The sequence below is a fragment of the Diachasmimorpha longicaudata genome, chromosome 7, assembly GCF_034640455.1.
Source record: "Diachasmimorpha longicaudata isolate KC_UGA_2023 chromosome 7, iyDiaLong2, whole genome shotgun sequence".
NCBI lineage: Eukaryota > Metazoa > Arthropoda > Insecta > Hymenoptera > Braconidae > Diachasmimorpha > Diachasmimorpha longicaudata.
This window is the reverse complement of record NC_087231.1, coordinates 4,884,287-4,903,037: the sequence shown is the minus strand read 5'-3', so window position 1 is coordinate 4,903,037 and position 18,751 is coordinate 4,884,287. Positions and strand designations below refer to the sequence as shown.

Below are 18,751 nucleotides of genomic sequence, written 5' to 3'. Positions count from 1 at the left end.
TCCATGTAATTCACCCCTTCACCCAGATATTCCAATTGTTTTCAGAGTTCCAGGGGATGAAATTACTGATATGTACCAGTGTTCCTGTTCCATACTCAGGCGTTCATAAAAAAACAAACTGATAATAAGTATATTCGTTCTAAAAGTACACTAGACCGTTGATGGAGTGGTTTTACCAGAAGTGTTATTTCAACACGTAAGCAGGAAGTACCTCACTCATATCGTTCAGCAAAGATAAAGAAGAAAGAAAGCGGACATAAATTTTTCGAAAGCATCGTAAGTGACCGAACCCGATGTGCGCAACTACCCGAAAAGACTTCCTCAATTATGTGAGCTTATAACGAGAACAAATCTGTTGACATACAAGTTAAACCCAATACACACACTTTCAGCATGATGAAACCGATCTATAAGTTTCATACCTCGAACTAATACCAGTGTATCAGGAAATAAATGATGGCACAATTTCACTGTCCGATAAGCGGCTTATGAGTCTATATACCATCAACGGACGTCGAAGGCAATATTGCCAGGTAATCCCTCTCTCCACCCCCAACCCCCCCAAAGGAAAGTTGGCTTGTATTGAGAAGAATTTCATTCCTTCAAGTAATACCATCCAAGAAGCATTAATGATCAAATATCAAATCCCCAACTGAGGACGGCTGAGTTTCCCACATTTCCGGTTGAATTTACCAAAGTGATTGGTATCTTTTGGCTTTCCGGTTGTTATCGGCCCAGTAGAAAGGCATAGCGTGCTCTTTGAGTGGTGAGTTTGAAAGATTGAATCACGAATGGAATTGGATAGAGTGAATATCACAAGCCAAATTCATTCGATTCTCACTCGTATATTTCCTCTTTCGTTATCGACGTAATGTTGGAAGCGTTTCGAGACCTGATCCCGTATATTCTCCAAAGAAAATACCAAGTAGGTGCCCTATCTCCATCTCACCGAGTCCACTTGGTCCAGGTGCGACTAGTCCACCTCACAGAGCCATGAATTCACCAGCTTATTTTCTCGGTGGTGCAATAACGGAGTAAGACGTAAACCCCTGGGCAGAGGTCCAGCCACTGGATAAGATTACACGCGAAGGCAAGCTTTATTCCAACCGGGACATCCTAAAGAAATCTGCGCTTGCAGTCCGTCTATCTCTTCTACGACTGTTTTTATTTGTCGGCTTTTTTTTTTTTCACCCCCTTTTTTACCATTCACTCCCGTCTTTCTCGGGAGTAGATTTTTGGTCAAATAGGGGTTAAGCTCTGGTCTTGTTCACGTGGAGTATCTCACCACTCTCGACGTCCTTTTCTTGGGGTAGTCCAACACTCTGGTGTGTACTTTGATTCAAGTGGTAGATGGAGGCGAATCTCGGCATTCTGGTAAATTCCTTAACTTCTTGTTACTGACATCAGTGATTCGCCAGAGAGAACTGGTGGATATTTTACTTGGGAGCATTTTGTTACGCTGAATTGAAGTTATTTCACTGTTTATCTCACAACTTAATAATTATCCGTCATTAATTCAATCCTGCTTTTTTCAAATAAAGCTCAAGAAGACTTGATGCCTCATAATGACCAACATAAATTCAGACCTTAATTTTGATGAATTCCAAACGTAAAAATTTAGTATTATTGTTTCGTGTGTGAAGAATTAAATATTCTGGTGTTACAATTAACTTCCTCGCCGGGAGTAAAATTTCGTTACGGCCTCTATTTTCATTTCTCACCCCGAAATGGAGTGATCATATATTCATTTTGACCCCGTGCTAGTGTTAATTTTCCCTCCGAAATAACCATGATACATTCACCGTGAAGAAATGGGAAATCACCAATTATTTTCACTCCATTCAGCCGGAAATCACAGTAAAAATTCCCTCTGGATTATTAACTGTAGATTTGTGCTATCGTTTTAGAAACTATTTCAAAGAAATATTCAATAATACACTTCTCCATCCAATTTAATACCGTCCAACAAAAATATTTGCCTCCAAATGAGAATATTTCACAGTGAATAAAATCGATGAATGGAATATTAACCTCAGCTGCACAATCGAGTGCTCTTCTATTGCCAGTAGCACATGTGTGTGACCCCTCGAAGCGGCAAAAACTTTTCAAACTAACTGGTCTGATAGAGCAAACGTGGCCCAACACAAGAGTATATCGCATATAGTAGAAGTTATTTGTATGAGGTAACAACTACGTTACATACAGAGGACTCACTACCAACAATATACACAACTTGAGTGAGATCAACTGAGTCGATATACAGACGCGACCTGATATTACCAAACTTTAACTCAAAGTGATATATTTCATCGGGCGATCAAAGGCCTCCGCCGATGGCCTCCATGAAAAGTAGGAGAAATAAAACCTGTGAAAGAGGGAGAAAATGTAACATTGTGTATTGAGTCTGGTTCGTTTGACCTCGGTACAAAGGGAGAACAGCTGGTTGCAGTTGGTTTGAGGGAGGGAAATGAACGAGAAAGAGAGAGAAACATTTGAAAACCCAAAACGTCCTGCACGCGCCTGCTCGTGCCTGCTCCTGTCATCCGGGACAAACATATCGTCTCTGTATCGTGTTCCCTAGACGGCGTGAAAACACTTTCCGCATTCTACGGAATAACGAAGCCGCCACCAAGGCGCCTACATTAAGGACTCACGTACTTTTCTAAAGGGGGGGGGGGAGAGAGAATGTGTTAAGAACATTTTTTGGCATCTGGAATACTTTATAAACACTCCATTCCAACGTGCTCCCTATTTTTCATCTGGAAATATGAGAAGCTTCTGTGGGAGAAGCAAATGATGAATAATCAAAATATTTCATATTCACTCACATAAGTGTCTTCACCGTTAATTTTTTAAATTCATTCAGTTCAACACTATTTTTTATTTCCTTCCCGAATTTGATGCTAACGCGCTCAATGTTTTTCATTTACTGCGAAATGGTTTGATGTTTTTTATTGAAATGTTTTATTACTGCTGCGACCAGAAACCGGTGATGAGGTGAAATCGAGTGCCCGCATTTCGTTGATAATGTTATCAACTACCCGTAGGTTTTCACCGGTGTACAAGTGCGGAGGTAGAAATGCACAGGGACTCTTTTTGCCCCCATCCCTCGCCTATTTCATTTTCGAGTTTCAGTGTACGCGCGGCTGCTAGCTCTGGCCGAATAACCCCCGAGGAGATAAGCAGAAAGAGTAGTTGCGGTCGAGTTCGAATTACCCTAGACGAGGGGAAAATTATTTCAACCCCACCGATGAGGAATAACTTTCCTGCATTATTTACTGGAACTTTTTTTTTCCTCTTCAGAGTTCCCGCAATCAAATAACAACAAATCTCGTTCTGAAATTAATTGGGAACTATTTACTAAGGCTTCAGTGATGACATTTGACCGTTTAAAAGAGGAATAACGCATGAGAATGACAGTGTACGTCGGTACGTTTACAACGAGGGGGTTTCCCAGCCCTATAGCGGGGTAATGTCTGGGATGGAGAGTGAAATTCCTGGCAAAACCCCCGTAATATTCCGGGAAACATAAATAAACAAAATGAATAATATATATTTGGTAATCGGGGCTTCTCGTCTATGAATAATGAGTCCAATATCGTGCACCTCCACCCCTTTCTCCCCGTTCCACTCACACAATCCCCACATTCACACGCACTGTACACGAACAAGTTGTGAGATTATCGAAATTGGAAAAATGCCAAAGCAGAATGGAAACCCGATGGAATCACTCTTCTCAACACAACGCTCAGTCTGAGGTGCATTGTCTCTCCCCCTCGTCTATACAATCACATGCATGTCCATCAGAAGAAGAAGGTAGTCGCTGATCCAGTTTTCATTCCAAGTGTACAAGCACTGTACAGGAGTGGCGAAGAGAATTTGAAAAAATCGAGGAATAAATAATAAAAAAAAGTGAGTGAGTAGATGGGGGAATACAGAATGAGCAAAAAAAAAGACATAAAAAAGATGAAAAAAGAGGCACGCGCATCGGGAGCGCATTCTTGGCGCATAATAAGCGCGTTCTTGGGCGCAGGTGGCGAGTGCCCACCGGCGACGACTGAGAAGCCGACTCCCTTTCTCGATTCCCCCCTTTATTCATTGCGTCTGTATAGAAGAACTCGATCGTTTGATATTCAAGAAGTTTTGTCCATTACTCGCACTGCGAGTAATGAAATTAAATAAATTAATCACCAAATATATTTCGGGGGATTTTGTTTTTTTCAATTTAACAGTGAAATTATTCTCAAACTGGTAATATTTTCCTGAGTTAGATAGGAGAAAGTATTTGTGGTTGAAAAATTAGTAGATTGGAATGTTGTACGAAAGAGGAAGAAAGTTTCTGGTTTTCAGAAGCGTGTTACCAATTTTTTAAACGTCAGTTCTGAAGAAAAATACTGGAATCCAGAAATTGATGAAATTCTCAGGTAATTGGACGTTAATTCCAAACGGATTGCCCCGAGGAACGAAGTGACTTAATTTTAATGAAAGAAAAATGTAAGAAACGAGTAAAATAATTTCAGAATTGAAAAAATCATTGATTCAAAAACGACAATATTTTGAATCTGATAACCCTGCAAGTCAAGCTTTAAATCCTCGCCCTAAGGTTCCATTAACCTTTACACCAAACTGTCAGTCTGAGGGACCGCTATCACAACTTTCACGTCTCATAATTAATGATAAATGTAAGAAAAAAAAATGTAAAACTTTCGGTAGCTTTCTGCTTCATTGATTCTAATCGTTATGATTTCAATATTTGTCACTTGTCTCCGGTAAAATATTACCACACGCAATGGAAATATAATGAACAATGAAAATATAATTTCCCCCGATATCTTCGGATATAACCAGTCACTACATTTGATTGAACTAAAAAATGGAGGACGATGAAAGCTGGTTGATCATCTCCCGGCAATTATCCTGAAAATTGCAAACGCAATAATACCCAACACAGTATAAACATCATGACATGTCAACGTCTCGCTTCTCCGACAATTACAGAGATCCATGGTGCACACACTCGTGATATTGCGCGATATAGAATTGATGTTTACACAAGTGGACAGAATCGCAGAGAGGCTGAAGCCCAATGTGCGTTAGCCATATTAGTCGAGGCATTGTAATATCCCGGAGTCGTGAGCCCTCACCAATTTCAGTACATCTATATACATATAGTAAAATCTATAGCCCACCTCCCCTCATCACCCCCATTAGGCTCCCGTTGTTTCGCTTAGTATATTCCCCAGGGGCAGCATACGTTTGGCTCATTGCTGGTTGCCAACCAACCCTCCACCTCCCACTCACCCGTCAAACCCCTCCCAACATCCGTAGGGCAAAGATAGAGGGACAGCTTCAGGAGTGAGTGAAAAGGGGTCAATGACAGGGTAATGGAAATGCCGATAATCCAGCGGAATACGGGGCATCATCCAAGTTGAATATCATTTGGAAACGAGCTGATAAAAAGAGCCTCGAGCTTCTTATCTCAGGGCAGTGAATCAAGGGTTGAAATTTGGTGGAAAAAAAAAAAACAGATTGGGTTTACCCCCTGTGCATACAAAACTATTGAATGGGAACGAGAGAACGAGGGGAAGGAGATTATTTCTGCGATGAGATCGGGCCGATTGCCTCGAAGAAATGACTCTGTTCGACGAAACGAGAGCAGACGTCCGGGGGAAGGTAGAGGGAGAGTTATGCAGATAAAGTCCCGAGTGGAATGCGAACACCGGAGTAATCCTGTGCCTGTATTTTTCACTGTCCCTCACTCTTGCAACAGTGACTCGATAATTATGGGGAGTATGGGGAAAGTAATGTGGAGGCGATGAGGAGGGAGGAGAAATTATGGACGATGGGGACATGCAATCGACAGAATTGTGTGGACACGAAAATGCATATACTCGATTGGATTAAAGGGGAGAGTACTTATGATCGTTACGAATAATGAGAATAAGCTCATGTTACCATCAGCGATGAATTAATTATTGATCAATTAAAATATCCCAATTAAATTGTCAAGAGAGTAGTCCTGACTTTTTCATCAGCTGTTGAAATTAAATTCCACTTGTGTTTTAATTCTCCGCTAATGACTCCACGGAATTAAATTATTTCTCTTGTCAGGATTGTCGGACTTTCTTGACTAACTACAGAGGCATTATTTTTTTTTTTCATTATTTTGCCAGAGAAGAATACTGACACGCATGGCCTACCTGGTGTCCCCTGGGCCTCGTGTTGGCTTCGGTAGAATCGATTGCCCAGCGAAAAGTCACCCCCATGGGAAAACTTAACGATAACGCATCTCTTTTAGATTACAACTGTGTGTACAACTTCATGTACCCAGTGTGCGTTATCATTTCACTGTTTTTTTTTTTCAGCTTGAAAAAAAAAACGAGACCAACTGTACAAGCCGCGTTCAGGGTAACGAGACTCGTCGTGTGCCGGCCCTGAAACTTTTACGGCGTCTAGCAGCAGGTGCTCGTTTCCTCCCCGCTCTCCTTCCTCCGTTTTCACTCGGCTATTTCCCCTTCAACCCTCTCTCTCTCTCTCTCAATCACTCTCATTCGCCCGCGTATAAGTAATCTTCGCAAAACGATCTCGATCGAACTGAAATGACGAAATGCGCTCTAACAGAGAATTTACTACAAGTGCAGAAGTGAACACCCATCTGCTTTCTCGTTCTCATCCCCGAGATACTATTTCAGTTCTTATGATTGTTTTATTTGTCTCTAACTGACGGAGGAAGGACAATTTTTTCACTCTGTCGTAAATGTCAAATAGTTTTTCCAATGCATCACGATAAAATGGATATTCTTATCAGTTGGAGCAACTGTTTCCGAGGCAATAATCCAAGTTTTTTTCTCTGTAATTGAATGTCCCCGCCTCCAGTAATGAAAGTAAACACTTTTTTTCAAATAAAAAATTTCTATCAAGTCCCCAGCACCGGTAGAATGATTGAATTATTTAATTTGTTGAAAGTATCGTGGTCTTTATAACCTACAATAATAGAATTCTCCCTGAAAATTGACGAAACCAAGAGTATATCTCCCTAAATTCAATTTAATATAATTTTTGTTCTCTCCCGCTTTCGCGAAATATAAAGGAACACGAGTAACACGGATGCAGTAACGAAGCAAAGGGGTGTCTAATGTCATTTTCAGTATAACGAGGTTAGTTCGCTCGGCAACTAGTTAGAATAGAGTAAAGGATAGAGAAGCATGTCCTTTTTACCCATCCCAACCCCTCCAACCTCCTACTCACTTACTCCCTCTCATTGTCCGGCGTGTGTTACGTGATTCTCTATAGACGCAGAGGGAATTAAGCAGAAATGAAATGGTGGATAGACAGAGATGGGCAGGACGGGAGTTGATAGCGACGTCTTCGTAATATCCAACTAACTCCTTGTGCCTTATCGTACTGTCTCGATATAGGGCTTTTCTCTCTTGGGTCATGGGGAGTATTACGATAGAACACGGATGGGGCTTGTCTTGACACCATTAACGATCCACGTATATTCTATGGATTAATGTTAAACCGTTGGAAACAATGATGAAGCAAAAACGAAGGAATCATATCGATCGGATACACGGAGTGAAAAATTCAATAAAAAATTGAGAGAAAAAAAAAAGAATTTCCTTTGAATTAGCAATGAAATTTGTAAATCCGAATTTTCCCGTGCAATCAGAATTGTTCAATACTTGCATAGCTGTGTATATACCTTACGAAAAATTCTTATCAAATTATAGTTCATGATAAAAATACTGTAGATATTCACAATTTCCGTCTACCAAATACCCGATAACAATTCACTAACACAATGCTTAAACACTCAATTTGTATATCAAATCCGATATTCCGCAATTCACTATTAAATAATTCACGGATACAATCGTTATCCCTCAATCCATGTAATCATATTTATTTTTCATTTCCTCTCTATATTTATATTGAATCCCGAGTATCTCCATTTCGCCATTTTCCACCAAGAAAATACACGGTGTACTTTACTTTCATTGTCCCCTCGTAATTCACTCCGGAATAAAAGTTTATGGTTTTCTGTTTGCTCGTGATCCACCCAACGTAAACATTACTATAGAGGAAAATAAAAGAAAATACATCCAATGGGATGAACAGAAGAAAAGAGTAGAGAATAAATCACTACTTATTGGTTGTATATCTATCCATATATGTAGAGAATAACACAGCCGTACGTAATATTTGTTGCTTTCTGAATTAATATTGCAATCACCACTGGAAAATTTATTCACGCCTCCATTATCATTAATTTAGCTTTATAACCTATATTAATGATAGGGACATTTATAGATGAAACGCGGGAGGGCAGAGAGAGAGAGAGAGGGAGAGAAAGCGTGAGGGGGAGGGGGAGAAAGAGCAGAGAGAATACGAGGAATCGCACCGACTGAAGTCGACTGTGCCCCTGGCTTTATGATTATTCTCTGATTAATTATTATTATTATTATTATCATTATGTGAATAGCCAAATACTGACCAGCACACGCGCCACACAAACGTGCGATTATTCCACGCTGGCCTGTATTTCCCTTCATTATCGTCAGTATTATAACGCTTTTCCAATTATTCATATCACAAAACAGAGATACAATGAGAAGTTCAGAAGTATATTGTTATTTTTCACCCAATTGACGTTGTGGTATTATTGAATTACTAATAACCAGAGAATAATTAATATCTGATTTTACAAGACTCATTCTCTCTCCCCCTTGTTCCCCTTAATAATTGTACATTTTTAAAATTCAGCTTACCTCGACCAGCGTAATGAGGATAATGAATAGCGGAGGTGGGCAACACGTGTAGTGATCAGCATAATATTTTCGGTCCCGCTCCTCAGTGAGGAATTCATCGCCGATCATGCGGACCATCCTGTGAACAGAAAAAAAAAAACATAAAAAATTAATGAATTTCACCCACAATTAATTAACCTGCCTTTCCCCCTCGTGTAATTCATTGAACAAAAGTGATATAAGGGAGATAGTGGATTTATTCCGACCAGTCATGGGTTTTACGTACTGTGAAAATGGCTAACAGCGAGGGAGATATTCGTTCATTGTTACAAGCTTCAACTGAAAGCATTCATTAAATATTCTATTAAGCTGTTCGGAATAATTTTAAATTTATCACTACCTTTAAATTTCGAATAATCAATGCACATTGTACTGAGAAAGAAAATGATTGAAAACGTTGAAATCCCATGGAAAAAATTAAACAAAAAAATTTTTTAAACCAGAGACTCTTTAACGAGCCCTCGTCACTCTCTTCCTCGCCTCAGTGAAATTAAATTAACAGAAAAAAAAGAGAGAGAGGGAGAGAGAGAGAAAGATGGCGAGAAGACCTTTGAAAATTAATTAACGCCAGCAAGGTAACGAGGTTGTATAGGAAATTGTGTCAAGCGTGTTAGTACACTCTTCATCTTCCTTTTATCGACAGGAAAACTTTTAATGTTGGCTTTTGCTCTAACCACATGCACTTTTCAATATAAGTCGTTTCAACTATGAAAAACTTGGTGATTGTTGCCACAAGAAACGATAACTCAACCATTAAAATGCATAACCGAGCGTATAAAAAAATTATAAACGCAAAAAAATATCTCTTATAGAACTGGAAACGTTATCGATACCGTTCGGCTTCCCACCACCACTGACAAAAGCCTTTTCAATCCACCTCTATTATTTTTATTCCACCTGGAAAAAAGCACATTGCATTATATCCACCCGACTTGGCGTTTTTTTTTTTTTTTATTTAAAAACTTCTTCATTATTTTTCATTCTGTTTCAATTCGATAGAAATGAGAGAAACCATTGGCGAAGGGTAACACGACCGTAGGAACAATGGCAGCAGGCCTGTCACTGGTTCTCCGCTTGGCGAGTTGGTATAAGTGCGAAAAAGAGATAATAATTCCATTGTCTCCAAGTTCCACGACTACTTCATTAATACCCCTTTCCATAATTCAAGTTAAAAACTATCTCAATGATGAGATAGGGTTGGAAATTGTTTCTCCCTTGTCAGCCCCTTCTGTCATGTCTTTTTGTGCAATCCACCGGATCTATAGGATATCCAGGAAGCCCTGAGACCACGCACTGTAACTAACTTGTGAAGTCAACAATATCCACGGCCAACCGCAAAGGATACTCTCCCCATCTATCGATCCAGTAAAATTTTCCCAACTTTTTGTACGAACTCTATGGCCCCGCGCGGTCTTATTGCCACCGCTCGTGAGGAAAGGGAAAAGAGACTCCACCGTAAACACACGAATCATATTTTGAGACATAAAAGGCAAAAAAAAACTCGCGCTCATGCTTCACTTTCACCACTGGATATTCATTAACTAGGGCTGTAAAAATAAATAATTTGTGAAATAAAAAAAAAAATTAACTGTGAGATCCCGTTCCACGATTATACCGATCCCCTCCTCCCTGCGAAAACACGCGAATACATATCCAGCTTTTTGCCTCTCAAGTCATAAAAATGTTTTTTTAAAAAAAAATGAGTGGTAATTTTTTTTATTAATTTTAATTGACCCCGTTGCATTAATTTATCTCTTTACATTCTTTCCACGTGTCCGTACGACATAAATAACTAGCAGATGACATTTTTGTCGTTTATTATTGGAGGAATTGGGAACAAACTCGCAGATTGCCATTGAGGTAGAAATTAATGTGTATTGTTTCACAGAAATTCCGAGGGTGAATGCAGCCACTAATTTATGGGGGTGTTTAATAATAGTTAATGAGATCTCGCGGAAAATAGTTTGAATACTCGATGAATATTAATTATGAATGCAGAGCACAGTGCACCTCCTGCAATCCATTTCTGTCTGTTGAATTACATTTTTAAGTCATCTATTCGTTCAACTGTTACGGAAAACAATGTTGGTTAAGTCGAAAAAAAAAATAAACAAAATTTTGCCACAGCTCTTCAGTAGCAGATAAAAATTGTACCTCCGTTCTAAAATAGTCTAATATTTTGCTAAGATTATCTCTACCCCTCGGATTGGATTTACTATTAATGACAGTGGCTGAGATTGAAAAAATGAAAGATAAGAGACTGAAGATAACGAGAAAATGTCTGGAATAGCCGGGCCGTGATAACAGCCGATCCATTGTCATTTGTTCCGTGGGTTATAACCGTGCTATAAAATCCGATACTGCACGTTTGAGGAGTGCAATTAGTGTATGGATTACGGAGGCGTGTGTTGGATGCAGTAGGTAGGGTTTGTGTTTGTGGTAAAGGAGAAATGGAGAATAGGAGGGAGAGAAAATACAACGGATCACTACGATAGTAGTACGGTAGGAGTGCGCGGTTTGCCATACGGACCGTACATCATCGTCGAGGCTCATATATACGGTTTTGGCTGTTGCCCACCCACGGGTTAGCGCGCTTTCGTGGCTATCGTTATGCAGGAGAAGGGTGAGTCAAACCACACCATCGATTCTATACTCACTTTAACACTTCCAACTTCACAATAGTTGGAAAAATCATCCCTTATCATTTGCAAAATTATAAAATTTACGATATCGTGCTTGAAATCTGAAAGTTTATATAATGCACAGGAAAAATCGCTCTTGTGTATCAAAGACCACCGTTCAAGGTCTTGATCCCTTGCATGAAAATTTCGTAATGAACAACCCTCGAGCCAATTCATTTCCAACTTTATCTTTGATAGATGTCTCCAAAATTTCAGAAAATGGCAAAATTTTGGGGAATCCGCATAAAAAATGTTCTGCTGCATCGAGATGTGAATCAAAATCCAAGGTTGACGATGAGTTGACTTATGGCTTTTGCGTGAAATACATGTCCTTGAAATAAAGACACCGTTTCCCACATGGTGCATTTCTCTGAGTCTAGTATATGACCATTAAATTGAATACTAGAGACATGGAACACTTAGTAATAATTTATAAGGAATATTCTTCTCCCATTCAATCTCACCAATTACCAAAATTAATTAAATCGATTAATTGATTCTCCAAATAATGTTGAATTTAATGAGACCTTTTGATAATGTTGAACACTCAATTCCAACTGGTCTGTACATAATGGCTACAAGTACACTCAGAGAAACACGAAATGAGCATCGAAAGTACTATCGAGACGTTGTTGGGGCAAAGAGAGCCAGATGGGGTGGTGAGGATGGAAGGGAGGGATGCGCCCCGAGAGAACTCAATTCCCATTCCCTTCCTCCCATCTTTCAACTGCTCCATTCCCGCTCATACCTTCCGCCTTCAAGACTGGGCCCCAACCCCACTTGCCTCGTTAGCGCCGGTAATTGTCACTTGTTAGGTGCCAACTTGACATCCTCCTCAGTACCTATTCTACAGTCCGTATCTCCTCATCCACCGGCTTGGCTTTGCACACCACCGTCTATATACTTTTGGGTTTAAAACCACAGAGAGACGGTCCGACGTGAATCAGCCGAGAGATTACCAGCATGAAATTTTCCAACAAGTCAACGTAAATTGTGAATAAAATTGTGTTTACCAAGTTTACTGTTCAGTTAGGATTAATGCAGAGGTAATTTTAGTTTTCAGCTGATGGAGGGATGGACAGAATTGAATGAACACTCAATTATTTTGATTAATGAGTTTGAAATTGTTTCTCAAATTATAATTCTCGAGTTGAGCGAGATTGGTTGGTTTCTAACACGATTACTCTCATCCTAGCGATGAATTCGGTCAATTAAAATTCAAATTGGTCCAGCAGGTTTGTAAAAAATAAATTATTTTCGCGGACGATTTTGGATTAGAGGCCAACAGGATGAAAATTCAAATGTCAAACTAGTCTCTAATTAATTTTAAACTAAAGAAAGAACCTGAATCGTTTTTCTTGGTGTTCGTCATTTCATGAAATGGAATCAAATGATATAATTTCAGTCAACCGAAACAATAATCATGAGAACCCATACACTCATCCACCACCATAGAATATTAGTCTGCAATCTGATAATTCTGGTTATAATGCATCAATTTAGTAACGGAGGAATTGTATTTCGAACATTTGGACCATCAAAAGGGCTCGGTAAACTGAGAGATGGATAGATAATTGAATGACCTCACTCGGTTATACAATTTCCCTACGCTCTGTCCATCGTAATAAAATTAAAAATGAATTTGCATTACAAATATTAGGCAAACTTTAGATACAATTTCACCTCTCTGAAATTTTATTGTTTCTGTACCGCAATAGGTGACTACAATGGATGTCTGAAGAGTAAAAATATGGAAATTCGTGGAGACGCGTCGAGCTACCACGAAGAGAAGCCACTTTTCTCCATCTCCAGTGGTACAATCTCAATTCTCCATCCCCTTTCTTGATAAAGACTACTCCATACGACTTGGAAACTTTTTCCCTACTCCCTCCTCCCCCAACGAAGATGAGTTTCGTATTTTTCTTCCACCAGGTACTCCATCTCCTCCAATATGGCGAATGAAAAAATACATTCGATATTATGGAATTGAAAAGGAGTGAGAGAAATCCCAGACATTCACACTGCTACGTTATTTGTGTATCAACGAGTTTTTAGAATTTCACTGTACCGTGGCCTTGACAGTAGGCCGTCGTTGGCTTCAGTAAAAACAAGGCAGAGAATTGAGGAGAAAAAAAAAAGTATAATTCCTCTAGCGTCCGGAAATAAATACAAGTCTCGTCGGAGGACGTTGGCGATCAAGCGTAGCATTACAATCCGTAACGGTATACGCCGATCGATGATGCGTCACCCTCACGGTGGCTATGCTCTCCTCCAGTCTCTCTCTCACTCGACTCAAAATTGTCTCATACGCACCAGTGACATAGAAAATACAATCCCACGGACTCATTCTTGGTCACTTGTAACGGCCGAGGAATATTAACGAGAATGCTAGGGGAAGAATTATGATGCGGAGTGATTCCGCAATTTTGCAAGAGCCAAGGAAAAAATAATAATACGGTATTCTGAGAAGAATCGAATAACTTTTTCACGAGGTTCACTCTATGATCGTAGTGGCAAACTGATAGAGTATACACGTCGTTTCCTAGTACTCTGGAAATAGAGAGGAGTTTCGTCGGCGCACACATATCGCCCGCCGCTGTACACCCAACGTCTCCACCGGAGAAAACAACAACACGTGCTTTTATGACAAAATCCAGTGTATAAACATGGATTCATAAACTATTTAGAGGTTTGCAGCTATTGAATTTTGTTAACGCAATCTGTACTGTACTATGAATTCCCATAATCCCCGAGAAATACCGAATGTACGTGATTCATTATCGAAAATATCGCAACTGTTAAAAGTATTTTCAACGACAATTGGCTATGATCATTCTACTGCACCCAGTGATTGGACGATATTCGATAAGGGATGTTTATTTACGTCTGATAGGTGATGAAATTCCATTGTCACCGGTGGGAAAAACACATGGCTACGGAACAACCGAAAAAAAAAAACACTGGAATTTTGTCACTCAAACCGAATGAACCTGTCACGTCAATATTAACCCCTCCTTCAACTGTTTCATAAAAATTTAATAATGAAAATATTTACATGATCGACGTGTGTTGGGGTCTGGTGTGCTCCCCTCCATATGCAGGTGTTACAGTTGTGGTAATAGCACCGTTGTGAGTTAATCCTGGTGCTGGTCTCGCACTGGTCGCAATTGTTCTCGTCGATTGACCGCGCGTATCCTTCAGTATTTTTTTAGCGCTCAGCGGCGTTGTCACGCACATTATTGACGCCACTTTATTCACAACTTCCCACACTTTATAATCGTTCCACCATCGGAACTGATAACTTCCCCCCCACCCGCCTTGCACAATTGCCAATTGTTAAAACGAATAAATAATATTAACCAAAACACAAACACGATAACTTTTAGGTAAAATCAAATTGACGTTTGTTATTGCCCGGTTTATTATTAATTCGAATGTCCGAGGAGTTGAGTGATGTTTTCATTTATTAAAATCACCGGTTGTAAGGACTTGAGAGAAACACGAAGAGTTGTGCCCGGCACACAGATCGCTGAATGTTTACCGTGCGAGTGCGCGCGAGACGTTTATCACACACGTCCCTTCTCGCAGGGCGCCACGGGCTTACTGAGTGACCGAGTGACTGACCGAGTGACTCCGTCCTCAGACGAGAGCAGCCACGAGCCTTCAGCGGGCGTGGGTGTACACGCGCTCACACGTAGTGGGGGGTGACTGGCGCTTTGGGATTGGACTGCGGCGGGGGTGAGTGCGTTTGGAGGGGGGGCAGCGAAAACCAATCACAGTGAACTGGGTATACATCGTGCTGTATTGAGGCACATCAAAGAACAACTCGCACTCTGCCGCGAACCGTCGAGATCAGTTACACGTACCTACGGCTGCTCTCTGAAAAACTCTGGCTTTTGTAGAATGTTTATTTTGTATTTATGAGAGAAACCGGTTTTTCGGAGATTCTTCATTGTGTCATTCGGCAGTTTATTTTGCGTGATTTGTTTTTCTTATTCATTCATGGTTTGAATTTTTTGTTTGATTGATTTTTGGTGAAATTTTGTTGTGACGAGGGACAGGACTTTTCTTCCGTTTGACGGGAAGCGGTTCCCCGGTGGCTGTATGGAGTTTTAAAATTTTTTTTTTAGACTGTTAGGGGATGCTATTGAAAATATTTTTTGTGCGAAATTTTCGTTCAGTTTATCAACTCCGTCACATACAAAAATTGTTCCATTTTTATTGATTGATTTGTCGAGAGCATCGATCGGACAGAGTATTACTTCTAAATGATTGCTCCCTGCCCCTCCCCCTTCTTTAGGGATGACCCATCCTTGAAAAGGATTTGTAAAAAGGAGGGCGCGCGCTGACACCGCGGGAAGTGGCCAGGTGGTAAATTCTCAGACGTCGCATTACAGTAACAAAGTTTTTCACGATCCAATGCCCCCTCCTCCCCCCCACCCTCGAGCCTATGTCACGGCTTTTTCATGCCCCCATTAACTTCGAGGATTTCTCTACCAGGATTTTTAGCGAGTGCCGATTTACTGAGAGAAAAAGAAAAATACTCGAGAAGGGCGGGTGTGCAGAGGTTTCAATTTAGCCTTCAGAGTGTATCACTCTGAATGCTCGTTTCTTGTTACCCACCCCTCGGACTTCTTGTTGAGAATAAAAGAAAAAATCGTGCGTGAACCTGGCGTTATATTTCAGAAGCGACCCCCCTAATTGACCCATGGAAAATCGCCCATAAATTCTCCTCAAACTAGCCATATTCTTCAGATCCACGACTCTCTCATTTCCCGTGACACATTAAATAGCGGAAAAATTCAGCTACAATTGCCGTAACTTGGAAAAAAATAACAACTTGATAATGATGATTAAGCGCCAACATTTTTTTACACACAAAAGTAAATTTTCACGGGAGAAAAAAAATTTGCGAGCATACAAATTTTGGAGGTAGTCGAGACTGATTACTAATTACGCGGAGCGTTTGAGGAAGATGAAATAATTAGCGAGCCGTCACCTTCTGTGATTATTTCATCAACTTTGTTGTTATTTTCTCGGCATTCTGCCATCTTTTATCTGATTTACTGAGCTGCCAATTATGAAGGCAAATTTTTATGAGGACATAACGCTAATATTTCTCTTGATACGGAAAGAGAATAATTTTTTGGCATTGAATGGGACAATTTCGACAATTCCTTCATCACCCCTAGTCCTCAAATTTAAACGAAATTAACCACTTGGACATTCCATCAGGAGTGCCCACTCCATCCCCCAACTAAAATTATAATTGTACAAAGTAAGTTTGACGTCAATTTAAGGAGGAACGGCTATGCTTCTGTGACAAGAAGCCCACAGGGAGTCCAAAGTAATCCAGGATAGGTAGGCTGGATGCCAAGAGCAACGGTGAAAGTCGTTAGGGGTAGGTAAGTTCAGTACGTGACTCTTCGAAAGGTCTCCTACCAGTGTCCTTCATAGGTGTGACATGTACAAACTCTGAAACTTCCAATTTGCCTCCGAGTTGTACAAGCACCTTCGCTCCTTCCTTTGCGCTCCTTTTTTCTCCCTCTCTATTCTTTCCCTTTTTTTACACGAGCTTTGACGTCTTTGTAACAAGACTAATGGGTGGCTTGTGCACAATAGAGAGACGAGCAACAATGTAAAGTTGCCTCAAAGTATCCTGGCTTCCGCCTTCAAACGATCGACAATGTTATTTTCATTCTCCATCGGTAACTCTAGGAATTTATCTATATTTATAGGCATTCAAAATGGGGAGGAGGGGGGAGGATGACCTGAAGAGATGAAAGAATTGCCCGGAATGTCAACTATGGCCTTGATCGGTGCGATGTCACACACGTCGCAGTGATCATGGGCTGTATCACAGATGCAGGGCCATCAAGTAAAAATGAAGGGACATTTATCATTCCACTCCATTGTTTCTTCTGAATCTCTCTCTCTCTGCTTCACCTCTACTTCAGCAATTTATCCGCACACTTTGTGTGACAAAATTCACAATTAAAATGAAAATCCTCGAGTCAGGTACGCACCTGTCGTCCTCATTTAACGAGGACGAGCCAAACAGGAGTAAAAAGGAGAAAAGGAAGGGGGCGGGGGAAGTGCGGACGTTAACAGAGTCACAATCTAGTAAAATTTACAGTCACTCTAGAGGCGAGAAGGGTATGTAAATAAAAGAAGCGTAAAATCGTTCTGGGCGTGTGTTTTTTTTCCACGAAACTGTAGATGAAGTGGGAGCAATGAAAATGAAATAAAACAGGCAGTTTCCTCCGTTAGAATCTCCGCCAAAAGAATCGTTGCGTTCGGGGGTGTGACACGTTAAAGTATGAAATTTTGCAAATTCAACAATTCGAAGCTCTCCTCACACGGATAAGTGTATGGTAAAAACATATCTAGAACGTATATTTCACTTTAATGATTTCAATTTTTTTCCCACTTAATCGTTGAAAATCTGTTGATGGAATGGGGTTGAAAAAAAAAAATGATTGTTAGGTCTGTTGCTCTAGGGATAGGCTAGGAATCTCGAGGGGATGTTGGGTAAGTGCACAGCCGTGTCGTACCGGAGTTAGTCCACAACGAGGTAAAACAGAAATGCTTGCCTTACTTTCCCTATACTCCATCCTCTCCATCTCCCTATCCAACCCCCTGTTTCTCACATGCATCCATTCGCTTCGCATGCCATTCGCGAGGTTAGAACGAAGCGACATTTCCCTGAGTTACTCTGACAAAATTTACATAGTCCGCCCGTCGGTCGCATTTGCCCTAGACGCACGGCATTTTTTCCCCCGGGATAGTGAGACGGGCCAATGGGGTATACAGTTTTGCTCACGTCTACGTATCCTGTTGAGTCGAGGGTGTAATGGTATGGCAGTCTGTAACACCCTCCTCCTACCCCCAATTCCCCATTCTCCTTCCACGCCCCATCAGCTGAATCGTTTCCACTATCGTGGTATTTTTTTTTTTTCAACAGCTACCTGCTTGGAATATCTCACCTTAATATTTTCGATCCCTTTAATACCTATATACAATCCCTCTCCCAGCACCGAGGGCTCTCATGCGAAATATTTTATTTGCACACTCTTATCTCGTATGCACAGCCACTGTACTAAAGGTTTACTGTTATAACCGATGTGTCAACTCTTACTATTTCAACAGAAATCTGCACGGGAATTGTAGACATTATTTTTTTCTAATTACCCATTGCAGGATTTTTTTTAAATAACATCTGTGTAATTTACGCTGAGGGAAAAATATGACGAAAATTAC

The 18,751-nt window shown here is 40.5% G+C and overlaps 1 protein-coding gene across 1 annotated transcript in view; it reads right to left on the bottom strand.

Annotated features, from left to right (window-relative positions):
• The window catches only part of LOC135164194 (protein rhomboid), a 119,950-nt gene that overhangs the window by 25,359 nt on the left and 75,840 nt on the right, over nucleotides 1–18,751 (bottom strand). The window contains exon 7 of the mRNA XM_064124300.1: nucleotides 8,772–8,889. Within this exon, the coding sequence (XP_063980370.1) occupies nucleotides 8,772–8,889 (118 nt within the window). The remainder of the gene's footprint in view (nucleotides 1–8,771; nucleotides 8,890–18,751) is intronic.